This window comes from Schistocerca nitens, chromosome 2, assembly GCF_023898315.1.
Source record: "Schistocerca nitens isolate TAMUIC-IGC-003100 chromosome 2, iqSchNite1.1, whole genome shotgun sequence".
Taxonomy (NCBI): domain Eukaryota; kingdom Metazoa; phylum Arthropoda; class Insecta; order Orthoptera; family Acrididae; genus Schistocerca; species Schistocerca nitens.
In genome coordinates this window covers 626,015,132-626,032,839 of record NC_064615.1, presented here as the reverse complement: position 1 = coordinate 626,032,839, position 17,708 = coordinate 626,015,132, and the positions used below count along the sequence as shown (strand labels likewise).

General features: G+C 40.0%; 1 protein-coding gene across 1 annotated transcript in view; it reads left to right on the top strand.

Annotated features, from left to right (window-relative positions):
* Positions 1-17,102, top strand: part of LOC126235210 (glycerol kinase-like) — a 197,799-nt gene extending 180,697 nt beyond the window's left edge. Inside the window, exon 11 of the mRNA XM_049943941.1 lies at positions 16,987-17,102. Within this exon, the coding sequence (XP_049799898.1) occupies positions 16,987-17,090 (104 nt within the window). The 3' untranslated portion in view covers positions 17,091-17,102. The remainder of the gene's footprint in view (positions 1-16,986) is intronic.
* The last annotated feature ends 606 nt before the right edge of the window (positions 17,103-17,708 follow it).

Sequence of the window (17,708 nt, the reverse complement as noted above, 5' to 3'; positions counted from 1 at the left end):
TGCATCTGTTTGAAGCTCAAATTCCGTCCCAAACCGGATCATTACTTGAGCCACCTTCAATGCATCAAGTGCTGGCTGTTGGCTCTCAGACTAACAAAATGCTACGAATTTGATTTAAAGATGTGGACAGGAAATTTCTGAACATGCTAAATCAACGGTTTTAGGTTTCACAGATAAGGCTGGACTCCCTTAGGCACTGCAAAACCTGCCTTAAGTGATTAAAATGTTGCATTAAGATGGTGTCATCCTAATAATGATAGAGAAACTACAATTTTAGCCCTCCCAAGAAGGAATCCAATATATAGGTAGCATCACAGCACCACACATTACCAAGCCAAATGGCATTATGATGAATTCAGTTTTCAGTCAGTGCAGAAGGCCATAAGGTATCTGAATCTTTCAATTAAAGTTATGTGATAATAGACCTGATTTAAATTTGATATTGTCAAATAATGTGCTCCCACGAATCACAGAAAGCAATTATTGTGGAGATGTGGTAATGAAATTGACTCTGATAGAACATACTGGTCCAATGCCCGATAATCCACTACTGGTGGGTATCCCTTACCTTTCTCTTTAGGAACTAAAAACGTAGGAGCCACATAAGGTGGAAGCAGAGGGGCTAATGACTCCATCTGAAGCAACTACTTAATAATCTGCTTCAGTTCTCACATCTTGGCTGGGGATAGGCAGTAAGGCGACTGCCGTACTGGAACCTGAACCGTTAACTGAATATCATATTTGATCATGTTTGTAAGGCCTAACAGCATAAAAACATCAGAGAAACGATCTTTACAAAGACAGTTTCCTGAGCTTCCTATTGTTTAAGGTGATCAAACTGAAATTTATTCTTGACCCCTTCCATTGCATTGATACCTCTGACCCGATTATGCACGGACAATCTATACTTCCTATCCAGCCTAAATTTAACTTTGAAAATTTTTCCAGCATTTTTCAAAACACATTGTGTCTGTCTTATTTAGTCACAGCCTAAGATAATAGACAAAGAAAGACGCCTAACTACCGGGAACACCAATGGCCAGAAATATCTTATATTTTCGCATTGATCCACACCATACTGCTTAATGGCAAACGTTACCCATTCACAGTACTGCATTTGTGATTAACTGACAACAAAGGTGGGAATTTACAAATGTAGTTATGACACTGGTGCCAATGATAGCCCATTAAGGAGCAGCTACTCCCTGAATCCAGTAAGCTACAAACCCACTCCCAATTAATAGCATTTCACCGCCCAATCTTATTACTACCTTTTAGTGATCAACCACCTCGCCGATACCATCACTTGTTCTTGAGATCAGTGCACTGAAACTTACAAATCCTAGCCATGTACTCTGACCGATTACAGTGAAAAGAGCTGCTCACATGAAAAGAACCTTGCCTGTTTCTTTCTGCCCCCAGATTCACTGGCCTTGCCACTGTAGCTTCAGGGTCCATAGTACTACTGTCTCCATTGATAAAGCAAAAGCTGTTGAAGGTCGCTATCAACTGATAAAAGTCCAATGACATTATTAGACTTCCCAGTGAAAATCACATGTGATCGGTCCTCAGGAACATGCCTTCCAAAATATCACTGTTTCACCGTCAGTAGCACCTGAATGTAGCACAAATCAATCCCTGTGGATGTCCTGCATGTAGTGGGCAAAACTTTAATTCTCCACTTCCCAAGGAAGCACAATAGGAGTGCTTTTATTTTCTATACACATAAACCATCTGGTGGACACGGTGGGCAGCAATCTTCGGATGTTTGCTGATGGTGCTGTGTTGGACAGCAAGGTGTCGAAGTTGAGTGACTACAGAATGATATAAGGTAACTTAACAAAATTTCTAGTTGGTACGATGAATGGCAACTAGCTCAAAATGTAGAAAATGTTAGTTCATGCGGATGAGTACGAAAAACAAACCAGTAATGTCCAGATGCAGAATTGGTAGTGTCCTGGTGGCACAGTCACATTGTTTATACATCTTCGCATAATGTTGCAATGCGATATGACATGGAACAAGCATGTGAGGATTGGTGTACAAAAGGTGAATGGTCCTCTTCAGTTTATTGAATAATTCTAGGAAAGTATGATTCATCTGTAAAGGAGACCGCCTGTAGGATGCTAATGTTACCTTTTCTTAAGGAGTGTCTGGGACCCATACTAGATTGGATAACCCTTTAGTGACCAGTGGGAACTATAGTTCCCACTTACTTGTTTTCGCTGTAAGTTCAGTGGTAACCCGTTTTCCCACTTCTAACTTGTGCTGTCATCTCTATTAGAGTATGCTAAATACATGTAGATTGTCAACAGGTGTGCGAAAGTGGTTGTATTTCTACCTTGTTAGTTAATCAATGCAGAAGCGCAGTTTCCGCGTGAAAACGAGCCACTGTTTTGACTGCTACAGCGTTTTTTGCACGGTGTGCTTTCCTTTTGCGTGTGAAATGACTTGTGTTGTATTTATCTACTTTTATATTTACGAGGGAGATAGTATTCGTGTATATTTGCTTGATTTGACTGAAAATTATGTAAATAATACAAGGTAAGTTAGTGGGAACTATTTTTCCCACTGAACTTGTGTGAAGTGCAATGCATATGGCAGTGCAGTCGGCATCATAGTTATTATTTGTTTCTTATCGTTTAGAATGTGTGGACTGATGCCAGATGTGGTTTTCAGAATTTTGTACGCTTTACCAGAAGATGTAGAAGATAAGCGAAGAGGAAGGCCCGTTCATTTTCAAACACCAAAAAGAAGCGTGTCTGGAGTACCAGATGAAGTTCATCTGGAGAAAGTTGGAACTCATTTGCCTACAAAAGGTACAACAAATAGAAGATGACGCCAATGGAGCACCGAGAACAAAGAAAAGATAACAAAAATAATGCATAGCAACTGACGTTTACGTTTGTGTGTAGCACCATGCTTCTCTAAGTTCCATAGTACATCACCTTAGTGAACTCAAAGGACAATATGAACTAATACAAATATAAATGTAATGTTTAACGTGCTTTTTGTACTAAAAATAAAGGATACACATTTTTTAAAAATTAGCAAGTGAAGTTACTCCAGAGTTCGGTGGGAACAATAGTTCCCACTAATTTTTTTATACTTGTAGGCTAAACTTTCACTTTCAAGATTTAAACTATGGTTTTATGAATGGTTTCTTAGCCCAATAAAGTGCTCATAAAAAGTCTACAGTTTCTGGAAATAATTTGGTCACTAAAGGGATAAAAGTAAGCCTTCGAAGCAGTTCAAAGGCGAGCTGCTAGATTTGTTCATGGTAGGTTCAAACAACATACAGGTGTTACAGACATGCTTCATGAACTCATATGGAATCCCTGGAGGAGAGGCAATGCTCTCTTCAAGAAAAACTACTGAGAAAATTTAGAGAACTGGCATTTAAAGCTGACTGTAGAACAATTCTGCTGCTGCCAACATACATTTTGCATAAGAACCACACAGATAAGATACGAGAAATTAGGACTCACATGGAGGCATATAGACAGTTGCTTTTCCCTCGATCTATTTGCAAGTGGAGTAGGGAAGGAAATGACTAGGAGTGGTGCAGAGTACTCTCGCCATGCTCCGTACAGTGTTTTGCGGGCTGTGTGTATAGATGTAGATATAAGTGCTATAAATGCAAAAACTGCACCATCTCCACACTAGACTCAGTTGACAAAGCTCACCTTCCTGTATCATCCTGGCTATTGCATTGGGAAGCTTCTTACAGTGGTATGACACTCCAGTTTCACCACCGTGTGGCACACCACTATTGCTCCGCACCTGCATTAACCTTTTTTTTTCTTTAACTTTAACTTTCTCCAGATGAACTTCATCTGGTACTCCAAACACGCTTCTTTTTGGTGTCTGAAAATGAATGGGCCTTCCTCTTCGCTTATCTTCTACATCTTCTGGTAAAGCGTACAAAATTCTGAAAACCTCATCTGGCGTCAGTCCACACATTCTAAACGATAAGAAACAAATAATAACTACGATGCCGACTGGATTAACCTTTCCTACAAATACAAACCAATGCTTCAAAGCTGAAACTGCATTTCTTTAGCCTGTAATGTCTCCAGTATTGGGGTTTGTTTCCCACCTATATTAATTTGGAACAAATCTTGAATCCAATAGGATTAGATGATGCAGACGATTGGGAAAAACAAACCAGTAATGTTCAGATGCAGCATTACTAGTATTCTGCTTGATACAGTCATTTTGTTTGTATATAAGGTTGCAAAGTGAAATGAAATGGAATGAGCATGTGAGGATAGTGGTAGGGAATGTGGGTGTCGACTTTGATTTGTTGGGTGAAATTTTGGATTCAGCTTTAATTGAGATTGCTTACACAATATTTGCCTTCAGAAAGGAGAACTGTCCTATGAAAACTCAATATTGTCTTGCACCGCAGAAAGGAATTTGGAACACAGGCAGAAAGGAATCTGGAACACAGGTTAGCAGCCACACCTACCTTGTTTATATCTTGTTTACTCAGCCGTAGCACACAGTCCAAAGTGCCACGCAGTCTCTGTGTTTATTCTGTTATGCTTCTGTCAATGGTTTGGCCTTTAAACTTAGTTTATATTGGGTGTCCTTGCTTGACAGTGGAATAATCTGCAACAAAACACAAGGAACAGCACCAAACAATAAATTTTAATTAAGCTAATTTTCTTGGTTTGCTAAATTTCCTTTGTATTTCCTATGATGCAGGAACACACTGCTACAATTGAAAGGTGGTAGCAATGCATGAAGGAGGGAGTGGTAAGGTACTAGGCTTCAGAAAGTGAACCTCTTACAGAACAAATTTTGTTTTATTTATTAGAATTATCCTGTAGTGTAGTAGAAGTGGATAGTTCCTGTGAAATATTATGGGTGGAGGTTGCACTCAACAACCGAGCTAGGATAATAATTGGCTCCTTTTACCAACCTCCCGACTCAGCAGCATTAGTTGCAGAACAACTGAGAGAAAATATGGAATACATTGCACATAAATTTTCTCAGCATATTATAGTCTTAGGTGGAGATTTAAATTTACCAGATATAGACTGGGACACTCAGATGTTTACGACGGGTGGTAGGGACAGAGCATCGAGTGACATTATACTGAGTGCACTATCCGAAAATTACCTCGAGCAATTAAACAGAGAACCGACTCGTGGAGATAACATCTTGGACCTACTGATAACAAACAGACCCGAACTTTTCGACTCTGTGCAGAACAGGGAATCAGTGATCATAAGGCCATTGCAGCATCCCTGAATATGGAAGTTAATAGGAATATAAAAAAAGGGAGGAAGGTTTATCTGTTTAGCAAGAGTAATAGAAGGCAGATTTCAGACTACCTAACAGATCAAAACGAAAATTTCTGTTCCGACACTGACAATGTTGAGTGTTTATGGAAAAAGTTTAAGGCAATTGTAAAATGCGTTTTACACAGGTACATGCCGAGTAAAACTGTGAGGGACGGGAAAAACCCACCGTGGTTCAACAACAAAGTTAGGAAGCTACTGCGAAAGCAAAGAGAGCTTCACTCCAAGTTTAAACGCAGCCAAAACCTCTCAGACAAACAGAACCTAATCGATGTCAAAGTTAGCATAAGGAGGGCTATGCGTGAAGCGTTCAGTGAATTCGAAAGTAAAATTCTATGTACCGACTTGACAGAAAATCCTAGGAAGTTCTGGTCTTACGTTAAATCAGTAAGTGGCTCGAAACAGCATATCCAGAAACTCTGGGATGATGATGGCATTGAAACAGAGGATGACACGCGTAAAGCTGAAATACTAAACACCTTCTTCCAAAGCTGTTTCACAGAGGAAGATCACACTGCAGTTCCTTCTCTAAATCCTCGTACAAACGAAAAAATGGCTGCCATCGAAATAAGTGTCCAAGGAATAGAAAAGCAACTGGAATCACTCAACAGAGGAAAGTCCACTGGACCTGATGGGATACCAATTCGTTTCTACACAGAGTACGCGAAAGAACTTGCCCCCCTTCTGACAGCCGTGTACCACAAATCTCTAGAGGAACGGAAGGTTCAAAATGATTGGAAAAGAGCACAGGTAGTCCCAGTCTTCAAGAAGGGTCGTTGAGCAGATGTGCAAAACTATAGACCTATATCTCTGACGCCGATCTGTTGTAGAATTTTAGAACATGTTTTTTGCTCAAGTATCATGTTTTTGGAAACCCAGAATCTACTCTGTAGGAATCATTATGGATTCCGGAAACAGCGATCGTGTGAGACCCAACTCGCTTTATTTGTTCATGAGACCCAGAAAATATTAGATACAGGTTCCCAGGTAGATGCTATAATCCTTGACTTCCGGAAGGCGTTCAATACAGTTCCGCACTGTTGCCTGATAAACAAAGTATGAGCCTACGGAATATCAGACCAGCTGTGTGGCTGGATTGAAGAGTTTTTAGCAAACAGAACACAGCATGTTGTTATCAATGGAGAGACGTCTACAGATGTTAAAGTAACCTCTGGCATGCCACAGGGGAGTGTTATGGGACCATTGCTTTTCACAATATATATAAATGACCTAGTAGATAGTGTCGGAAGTTCCATGCGACTTTTCGCAGATGATGCTGTAGTATACAGAGAAGTTGCAGCATTAGAAAATTGTAGCGAAATGCAGGAAGATTTGCAGCGGATAGGCACTTGGTGCAGGGAGTGGCAACTGACCCTTAACATAGACAAATGTAATGTATTGCGAATACATAGAAAGAAGGATCCTTTATTGTATGATTATATGATAGTGGAACAAACACTGGTAGCAGTTACTTCTGTAAAATATCTGAGAGTATGAGTGCGGAACAATTTGAAGTGGAATGATCATATAAAATTAATTGTTGGTAAGGCGGGTACCAGGTTGAGATTCATTGGGAGAGTCCTTAGAAAATGTAGTCCATCAACAAAGGACGTGGCTTACAAAACACTCATTCGACCTATACTTGAGTATTGCTCAACAATGTGGGATCCGTACCAGATCGGGTTGACGGAGGAGATAGAGAAGATCCAAAGAAGAGTGGCGCATTTTGTCACAGGGTTATTTGGTAACCGTGATAGTGTTACGGAGATGTTTAGCAAACTCAAGTGGCAGACTCTGCAAGAGAGGCGCTCTGCATCGCGGTGTAGCTTGCTCGCCAGGTTTCGAGAGGGTGCGTTTCTGGATGAGGTATCGAATATATTGCTTCCCCCTACTTATACCTCCCGAGGAGATCACGAATGTAAAATTAGAGAGATTCGAGTGCGCACGGAGTCTTTCAGACAGTCGTTCTTCCCATGAACCATACGCGACTGGAACAGAAAAGGGGGTAATGACAGTGGCACGTAAATTGCCCTCCGCCACACACCGTTGGGTGGCTTGCGGAGTATAAATGTAGATGTAGAAAGCAAATTTGGCAAAATTTAAAAGATACATTTCCAATAAAATTTAACATTTGGTAAGAAAATAATTTGCAAGCAAGGCTCAGTTAAACTTTTGACAATAACAATAATTAAGACAAACAATCTTCACTTCACCTATTACAGTTACTAAAGAGTCTTTAAAGAAATTTGACACATTTTAAAAGGGAAACAGTTTTCAATTGAAAATATGTTACATTGACGTTAGAGCAATTAATTGATAGAAAAAAAAATCAGTGATTGAAACTAATAACAGATTTATAATCTTCTCCTCTATAGTAAGGCCACTATTCAACACTTTGATCAAGGTTTGCTTCTTACAGGTGAGCATGTTAGTTACAATTTACAAACACCATTAATGATAATTAGTGACTTTACAACAGTATAAAGAAAACAGTTATATTCACACCATATGCATAGTTACGCAAAGGAATAAATCTAGTCAGTGAGACCTGGAACATGATATCCATGCTTAAAGTGGTTATAAGCTAAGCAATACTCAGCACACCACTGAGCATTATTATCATAATATACATGTATTACCACAAAGTACACTAGAAAAGTTCAGGTAACCCTACAGAGAAGACTTGGTGCATGGCCTTAAAAGTAACCAAATAGAAGTAACCACTTGAAAAATGACATATTAAACCATTGATAGCCTCTAACACTGTTACTTTAGTTGTAGTTCACTGTAGTGCTGGCAAGGAGTTTACAATGAAAGGGACCTTCAATGACAAAGTGATTATTTCAGGTTCAGCAACTGAATACTCATCAGATTCAACATAGTGTAGTTGCTTAGATAGAATTCCAGTCATTCATCAGTGAAATCTGCCTCAGTAATCAGCAGCTAAGAATTTAAGAACCATCAAGTGGTAATATTCCATCCATTGCAGGGTACTATCACACAGGGACAATTACTACTGAATTTTAGACCTCCTCACAGTATGCCATATCCTATGCCACATGAGGATATAAACACTGGGTACCATATGTCTGTTGTGTAGCATGCTGCTCCACTGCCTCTCTGTGTGCCCCCTTTAGGCACACTGCAAAAACCGCCACCCAATGACGAAGTGACAGTGTCTCTCATCGATGAAAGATGGTGCCTGGTTCAGTGTATGTAGGAAAAGGTGTAGGGAGAAGGTTATACGAGGGCAGTTCAGAAAGTAACCTCCGATTGGTCACAGTGCGGGTTGTGGGGGGAATAGCGACGCCATCTGTGCGTTCACGAACTCAACAGGTCAGTCGGCATCAAGCCGTGGTCGAGTGAACGTCGTACCTGCGCTAGTTTAGTTTTTGTGGCAGTTTGAAATGTGTGCTGCAATAGAAAACCCCGCCAAATGTGAAGTGCGTGCTGTCATAAGGTTTTTTACAGCCAAAGGATATTCTGCAGCAGCTATTCATCGTGAGCTTTGTGCCGTGTACGGACCAAGAGTTATGAGTGAAGGAGTTGTCCGTGAATGGGTACGTTTATTTAAAAGTGGACGAGAAAACGTTCATGATGAAGAGAGGAGTGGTAGACCATCATTGGTGACTGACGAACTCGTTCAGACAGTTGATGCAAAAGTTCGTGAAAATCGACGTTTCTCAATGTCGGAGTTGTCTACTGGTTTTCCACAGATTTCTAAGACTCTCTTGTACGAGATAGTGACAGCAAGATTGGGTTACCGTAAGTTCTGTGCACGATGGGTGCCCAAAATTCCTACCGACGACCACAAAACTCAAAGAATGGCCTCTGCATTAGACTTTCTGTCACGTTATGAGGACGAAGGAGAACCATTGTTAAACAGAATCATGACCGGTGACGAAACCTGGATTAAGTACGTGAACTCTGAGACAAAAGAACAATCAAAGATGTGGGCACACTCAAATTCGCCTACCAAACCAAGAAAAGCCTCGCAAGATTTTTCTGCCAGAAAACTGATGGCAACGGTGTTTTGGGATGCCAAAGGGGTGTTGTTGGTTGAATTCATGGAACGTGGTACGACCATTAATCAAGACGTGTACTGTGAAACAATAAAAAAGTTACGACGGGCTATACAGAACAAACGCCGTGGTATGCTGACTTCCGGTATCGTTTTTTTGCACGATAACGCCCGTCCTCACTCTGCTCGCAGAACAACGGCCCTTCTTGAGTCCTTCAAGTGGGACGTTATCTACCATCCACCTTACAGCCCAGACCTGGCGCCAAGTGATTATCACCTCTTCATGCATTTGAAGAAATGGCTCGGGTCACAGCGGTTTGATGACGACGAAGAGCTCAAAGATGCGGTCACAGGCTGGCTCCAGGCACAAGCAGGTGATTTTTATGCAGAAGGAATTTCAAAGCTTGTGAAGAGATATGATAAGTGCCTCAATCGCTTTGGAGACTATGTAGAAAAATAGTGCAAAGATGTAGTTGTAAGATGTATATATTAAAATATTTTTATTTAACTTGGTGTATTTTTTTAAATCAACCGGAGGTTACTTTCTGAACGGCCCTCGTATATATGCCAATCAGCTTGTGTGTAAGCAAGTCGAACATCTGCCCTTCCAAATCTCTGGATCAATTTCAACCAAATTTGGTATGCAAGCAACAAACTTCACGAGTACCAGCACTATTGAGGTTAGAATCTCCTAGACCCTGTGGGAGCAGACGTAAGGCGAAAACATGTTTTTTTCCAGCCCCTGGTGTGTAGGCTGCACTGTGCAACAAGCTTGTTGTGTGGGAGTGGTGTCAGCCTAGCTTATCAATGTGCTTTGTAGGGCATCCTATACATCAAGCGCAAAATATTGTTTTCAAATCTGTCGTGTAGGCTGCCTTTCAAGAAAGACGTGTTGTGTTAGTATTGGCCTGCCTTATTGACCTACTTTGAAGGGCATCCTATACATCAGGGAAAAAAATGGTCTTCAAGTCCCAGACATACAGGCCTAGGCTCTTCTGCATGGCATGTGTTGTGGGAGTAATATTGGTATACTTTATTGTCCTGTTTTTCAGGGGCTATAAGTGTTGGTGGATACAGCTGGGGAGAAGGTGGAGGTAGATAGTGTAAGGAATGGAAAGAGAGAGAGGTGGTAGAAGGGGATGGATAATGGGAAATGGGACCAGTAGGAAATGAGTATGGAGACGTGGGGAGGAGGAGAGGGACAGAGAGAGGGGAGGAGAAGATAGACAAAGAGGGAGGAGGAGGACATGAACAGAGAGAAGGGGAGGAGCAGCTGCACAAAGAAAAGGGGGAGCCATAGGAGATATGTGGAAGATTGAGAGGGGTAGTTGGCAGGAGAGGATGTGAGAGGAGAAAGAGGGCGTGAGAATGCAGGTGACAGAGAGAGAGGGTGTTTGGTGGAAGATCGAGAGTGTGTAGAGAGGCAGGTGGAAGCATGGCAGGTTGTGAAGAGGCATGTGGAAGAGAAAATAAATATGAGAGTGGTTTGAAAAGTTCTTGGAATCACCACGAGAGGTCAGCACTAGCGCAACAAGTTTTTCACGTGATATTAATTGGACTGTTCCTTGCATATACATGCCACCTCAGTGCTCTTGGAAGAGAGCTGTGGCAGTGACATGGCTCTGTTGTTGTTCACATGTAGTGATTTGCGAAGATGGAAAAAATTGAGATCCGAGCAGTACGTATGAAAGCAAACGACATTCATGTCAATTTTCAGAATACACTGGGGGGACTCTGCTCCTTCATATTCAACTGTTGCCAAGTGGACAAATGAATGAGCTTAGATGACGATCCATGCTGTTGTCGGCCAAGGTGTGTCACTATAAAAATCATTGAAAAAGTCCACAAAATGGTCACCGATTGAAAGTGCGTGAAAATGCTCATGCTTGCCAGATGTCATCTGAAAGAGTATATCATATTTTAACTGAAGAATTATAAATGAAAAAATTATCTGCAAGATGGGTGCCATGACTCGAGACAAGCGCCCGCATGCATGTGCCGTCGCCATGGCAAAATTACACGAACTAAGGTATGAATTGTTGCCAAACCCACTTTATTCACCTGATATGGCTCCACTAGACTTCAGTTGCGTCCCAAAACAGAAACTTTTTCTTGGTGGATGAAGATTCATTTCAAACGAAGAATTGATAGCCGGAGTTGTCAACTATTTTGCAGGTCTGGAGGAAACTCATTTTCGAGATGGGATTAAGGAACTGGAACATCATTGGACCAAGTGCATAAATATATAAGGAGACTACATTGAAAAACAAAAAAAGTTTCAGTGATGTAAGTACTTTTTTCTATTCCGTTCTGAGAACTTTTCAAACCACATTCGTACCTAGGCAAAGCCAGATTGTTCAGGCATTTTTTATTGTAAATGTGAAACATCACAATATGAGCACACACTTAGAAATTTATCTATATACATACTCTGCAAGCTGCTGTATGGTGTATGGTGGAGGGTATCCTGTACCCCTACTAGTACCACTTCTCAAACACCAACCTCTAGAGCACTAAATTCAGTGCTTCAGAGTCGCAACAGAATCCCATATGTAGTGATATCAAACCCCAAATTTCTCTAGTGAATCATAATCATTGTGCCTGAATTGCAATATTAACAGATGGTGAATATCGAAACTTAGGAGCCACAAAATTCCGATTTCACCACTGGTGAAATCATTTGTTATAAGTCAGGATTTTCCAAAACAACTGACTGTAAAATACAAACTCATCAGTTACAAATTCCTATTAAAATTATGGATTCCCCTCATTCATTCCAACTCCTTTCTTTATTTTACACTTGGTTACATGATGCAGCCCCCCCCCCCCCCCCCCCCCCCATGAACCATAGACCTTGCCGTTGGTGGGGAGGCTTGTGTGCCTCAGCGATACAGATAGCCGTACCATAAGTGCAACCACAACGGAGGGGTATCTGTTGAGAGGCCAGACAAACGTATGGTTCCTGAAGAGGGGCAGCAGCCTTTTCAGTAGTTGCAGGGGCAACAGTCTGGATGATTGACTGATCTGGCCTTGTAACATTAACCAAAACGGCCTAGCTGTGCTGGTACTGCGAACGGCTGAAAGCAAAGGGAAACTACGGCCGTAATTTTTCCCGAGGGCATGCAGCTTTACTGTATGGAGAAATGATGATGGCGTCCTCTTGGGTAAAATATTCCGGAGGTAAAATAGTCCCCCATTCGGATCTCCGGGCGGGGACTACTCAGGAGGACGTCGTTATCAGGAGAAAGAAAACTGGTGTTCTATGGATCGGAGCGTGGAATGTCAGATCCCTTAATCAGGCAGGTTGGTTAGAAAATTTAAAAAGGGAAATGGATAGGTTAAAGTTAGATATAGTGGGAATTAGCGAAGTTCGGTGGCAGAAGGAACAAGACTTTTGGTCAGGTGAATACAGGGTTATAAATACAAAATCCAATAGGGGTCATGCAGGAGTAGGTTTAATAATGAATAAAAAAATAGGAGTTCGGGTAAGCTACTACAAACAACATAGTGAATGCATTATTGTGGCCAAGATAGACACGAAGCCCACACCTACAACAGTAGTACAAGTCTATATGCCAACTAGCTCTGCAGATGACGAAGAAATTGAAGAAATGTATGATGAGATAAAAGAAATTATTCAGATAGTGAAGGGAGATGAAAATTTAATAGTCATGGGTGACTGGAATTCAGTTGTAGGAAAAGGAAGAGAAGGAAACATAGTAGTGAATATGGATTGGGGGTAAGAAATGAAAGAGGAAGCCGCCTGGTAGAATTTTGCACAGAGCACAACTTAATCATAGCTAACAGTTGGTTCAAGAATCATAAAATGAGGTTGTATACATGGAAGAAGCCTGGAGATACTGACAGGTTTCAGATAGATTATATAATGGTAAGACAGAGATTTAGGAACCAGGTTTTAAATTGTAAGACATTTCCAGGGGCAGATGTGGAGTCTGACCACAATCTATTGGTTATGAACTGCAGATTAAAACTGAAGAAACTGCAAAAAGGTGGGAATTTAAGGAGATGGGACCTGGATAAACTGACTAAACCAGAAGTTGTAGAGAGTTTCAGGGAGAGCATAAGGGAACAATGGACAAGAATGGGGGAAAGAAATACAGTAGAAGAAGAATGGGTAGCTTTGAGGGATGAAGTGGTGAAGGCAGCAGAGGATCAAGTAGGTAAAAAGACGAGGGCTAGTAGAAATCCTTGGGTGACAGAAGAAATACTGAATTTAATTGATGAAAGGAGGAAATATAAAAATGCAGTAAATGAAGCAGGCAAAAAGGAATACAAACGTCTCAAAAATGAGATCGACAGGAAGTGCAAAATGGCTAAGCAGGCATGGCTAGAGGACAAATGTAAGGATGTAGAGGCTTATCTCACTAGGGGTAAGATAGATACTGCCTACAGGAAAATTAAAGAGACCTTTGGAGAAAAGAGAACCACTTGTATGAATATCAAGGGCTCAGATGGAAACCCAGTTCTAAGCAAAGAAGGGAAAGCAGAAAGGTGGAAGGAGTATATAGAGGGACTATACAAGGGTGATGTTCTTGAGGACAATATTATGGAAATGGAAGAGGATGTAGATAAAGATGAAATGGGAGATACGATACTGTGTGAAGAATTTGATAGAGCACTGAAAGACCCAAGTCTAAACAAGGCCCCAGGAGTAGACAACACCATTAGAACTACTGACAGCTTTAGGAGAGCCAGTCCTGACAAAACTCTACCATCTGGTGAGAAAAATGTATGAGACAGTCGAAATACCCTCAGACTTCAAGAAGAATATAATAATTCCAATCCCAAAGAAAGCAGGCATTGACAGATGTGAAAATTACTGAACTATCAGTTTGATAAGTCATACTAATGTGAATTCTGTACAGACGAATGGAAAAACTGGTAGAAGCCGACATCGGGGAAGATCAGTTTGGATTTTGTAAAAATATGGGAACACATGAGGCAATACTGACCCTACGACTTATCTTAGAAGCCAGATTAAGAAAAGGCAAACCTACATTTCTAGCATTTGTAGACTTAGAGAAAGCGTTTGACAATGTTGACTGGAATACTCTCTTTCAAATTCTGAAGGTGGCAGGCGTAAAATATAGGGAGCGAAAGGCTATTTACAATTTGTACAGAAACCAGATGGCAGTTATAAGAGTCGAGGGACACGAAAGGGAAGCAGTGGTTGGGAAGGGAGTGAGACAGGGTTGTAGCCTCTCCCCGATGCTATTCAATCTATATATTGAGCAAGCAATAAAGGAAACAAAAGAAAAATTCGGAGTAGGTATTAAAATCCATGGAGAAAAATTAAAAACTTTAAGGTTCGCTGATGACATTGTAATTCTGTCAGAGACAGTAAAGGACTTGGAAGAGCAGTTGAATGGAATGGACAGTGTCTTGAAGGGAGGATATAAGATGAACATCAACAAAAGCAAAACGAGGGTATTGGAATGTAGTCGAATTAAGTTGGGTGATGCTGAGGGAATTAGATTAGGAAATGAGACACTTAAAGTAGTAAAGGAGTTTTGCTATTTGGGGAGCAAAATAACGGATGATGGTCGAAGTAGAGAGGATATAAAATGTAGACTGGCAATGGCAATGAAAGCATTTCTGAAGAAGAGAAATTTGTTAACATCGAGTATAGATTTAAGTGTCAGGAAATCGTTTCTGAAAGTATTTGTATGGAGTGTAGCCATGTATGGATGGTAAACATGGACGATAAATAGTTTAGACAAGAAGAGAATAGATGCTTTTGAATTGTGGTGCTACAGAAGAATGCTGAAGATTAGATGGGTAGATCACGTAACTAATGAGGAAGTATTGAATAGGATTGGGGAGAAGAGAAGTTCGTGGCACAACTTGACAAGAAGAAGGGATTGGTTTGGTAGGACATGTTCTGGGGCATCAAGGGATCACCAATTTAGTATTGGAGGGCAGTGTGGAGGGTAAAAATCGTAGAGGGAGACCAAGAGAGGAATACACTAAGCAGATTCAGAAAGATGTAGGCTGCAGTAAGGATTGGGAGATGAAGAAGCTTGCACAGGATAGAGTAGCATGGAGAGCTGCATCAAACCAGTCTCAGGACTGAAGGCCACAACAACAACAACATGATGCAGTCAGTTGTAACTGACTCAGATTATAATGCTTGTTCAAGATTTGAGATGAAGTTCTTCATAATTTCTGAATACCATATTAATGTCTGATGAAGGTTTTCAATTCCATCGACTGTTAACACATGTAATATATTATTTCAATATTTCTTACATTTTCTGACATTTCTTGACTAGAACTATGACGTATTTGAAATGACTTCCTCGTGTAGTGATGTGTATAACTTCACATAATTCTTTTGGCCCCTTTTACTGTTGCAAGGAAGACTACTGAAACATATATTGAATTTCACATTCAGATCCTTTATTTGGATTGTGATGAGTACCTTGTGTAGCAAAAACTATTTGTCTCTTGCAGCAGTAACTAATCATTACAGCAAAATTACGAGTGCTTTTACTATTTTGTGCAAGTGCCTGTGCCTCAGGCGGTGCACTGTCAGACATTTCAACATGTGGTGAGTACTTGATACTTACACTGTACTTAGTTTTTTCTTAGTTTTTTGTTGTTATGGGCTGGCCATGCACTGGGAGAGTATTACAATATTTACACTATTTACTGCAGCCTGTAGCTCTACAGTCTCATAGCAAAGTGTGAAAACTTTGAATCAACAGAAAAACAATATGTACAATGGATATTATTTAATAGACTTACCACAAACTATAAATTGTGGAGCTTGTATGCCCTAGTGTTGACACCAGATTTCTGAACTTTACTTTGAATCACCATGTGTGGAGTTTACAGAAAACTACAAAGCATTGTATGGTTTGCCTGATGTTCAACTGATGAAAGGGTTACAGAGTATGCAGTGAAATAACATTTGTTGACAATTGATAAAGTGTGATGAAAGCCACCAGTAGTGCTGCAGTCAAATGGATGTCATATTCTACCATAGAAAGACAATAAAGAAGCATATGCTTCTTTTACAGTGGATGATACCACTATGGACACATCTGTGCTGAAATGCTGTAGCGTTTAACTATATTCAATGCACAGTGCACTTAAAACTGCTGTGGTGGCAGTCATCTGCAGTCAAAGGGGTAAAATATTGTTGACAAAGGAAAATGTGATTTGAAAAAGTGACAGTCAGTCCAGAGGTACTATCAATAAGCTTGAGTCACAAGAAAATCTCACACTAATGTTAGCTATTTTGCAATCACAATGACTTTTCATTTATTTGTGTTGTGCAGCAATAGCTTAAGATACTATAGAATAAAATGAACACAGTTTTTTGATGGAGCCTCAACAGGAACTTAGAATGAGCTACAAGAAGTTAGTACCTAAAAAGTTTGTTAGTTAGTTAACTAGCAAAACTAGAATAAAAAACCTCACAGAGTCTTCTTTGTAAATTTTACAGTCATCATTTCTAGTCTGTACATAATACCGTTAATTTATATTATGTATTTAGTAATAATTTCTTTTAGCTTTCAGTTTTCATATTTGTAGATGTTTGAGTGTTCTATGTATAGGTAAAATTATTTAACGTGTATATGTAATGTACAACTTTCTGAAATATTTAATTTATATCATTTAACTTTGTAGATGAACGATACAGACTCCTGGCTTCTCTACCTGGCACTCTGTTCCTCATCACGAATTTTATTTTCCTAATTTTAAGCAAAGAATTTGCTAAGGAGCAGTCTTAACAGATACAAGATCAGTATGTGATGCTGTTTTTGTGACATCTCATTATTTGTGAAAACATATTTTTAGTGTACTCATATTTTTGAAAACAGTCTTGTCTTCTCTCTCGCAAGGGAAGTAGCAAATTAATGTTAATACGCTGTCTTAAACTGCAGAATGTGCTAACGAAACTTTGTATCTCATGAGTTTATATTAGGAATATCCATGACGTCATGTTATTAAGCTTATTATAAAACATTATGTAAATACATATCCAAAAACTATACCTCAGCAATTGTTTTGATGCCTCTGATCTGTAACTTCATTATTTTTTACTGACAGTTGCAGATATTATTTCGAAAGAGAAACAAAAATAAATAAAAGTTTTTCACCAAAAATCTTGCATCATTTTGAGACCCCCCTGATTAATGCATCACTACACACCTGTTTTCAGTTCCCTCTACAGTTCAGCAGGAACTGCATCTTTCTTTGCAATATATGGAATGTTCTTCTCTTGATAATCCTGTTTGTGTGTGCATATTTTCTACTGGTGAAGTGAATAGAATTTTTCAGAGAGAGAACTTCTCAAACAAAATGTTTTATTTTAACCAAAACAGCAACACCACTATTAATACATAGAA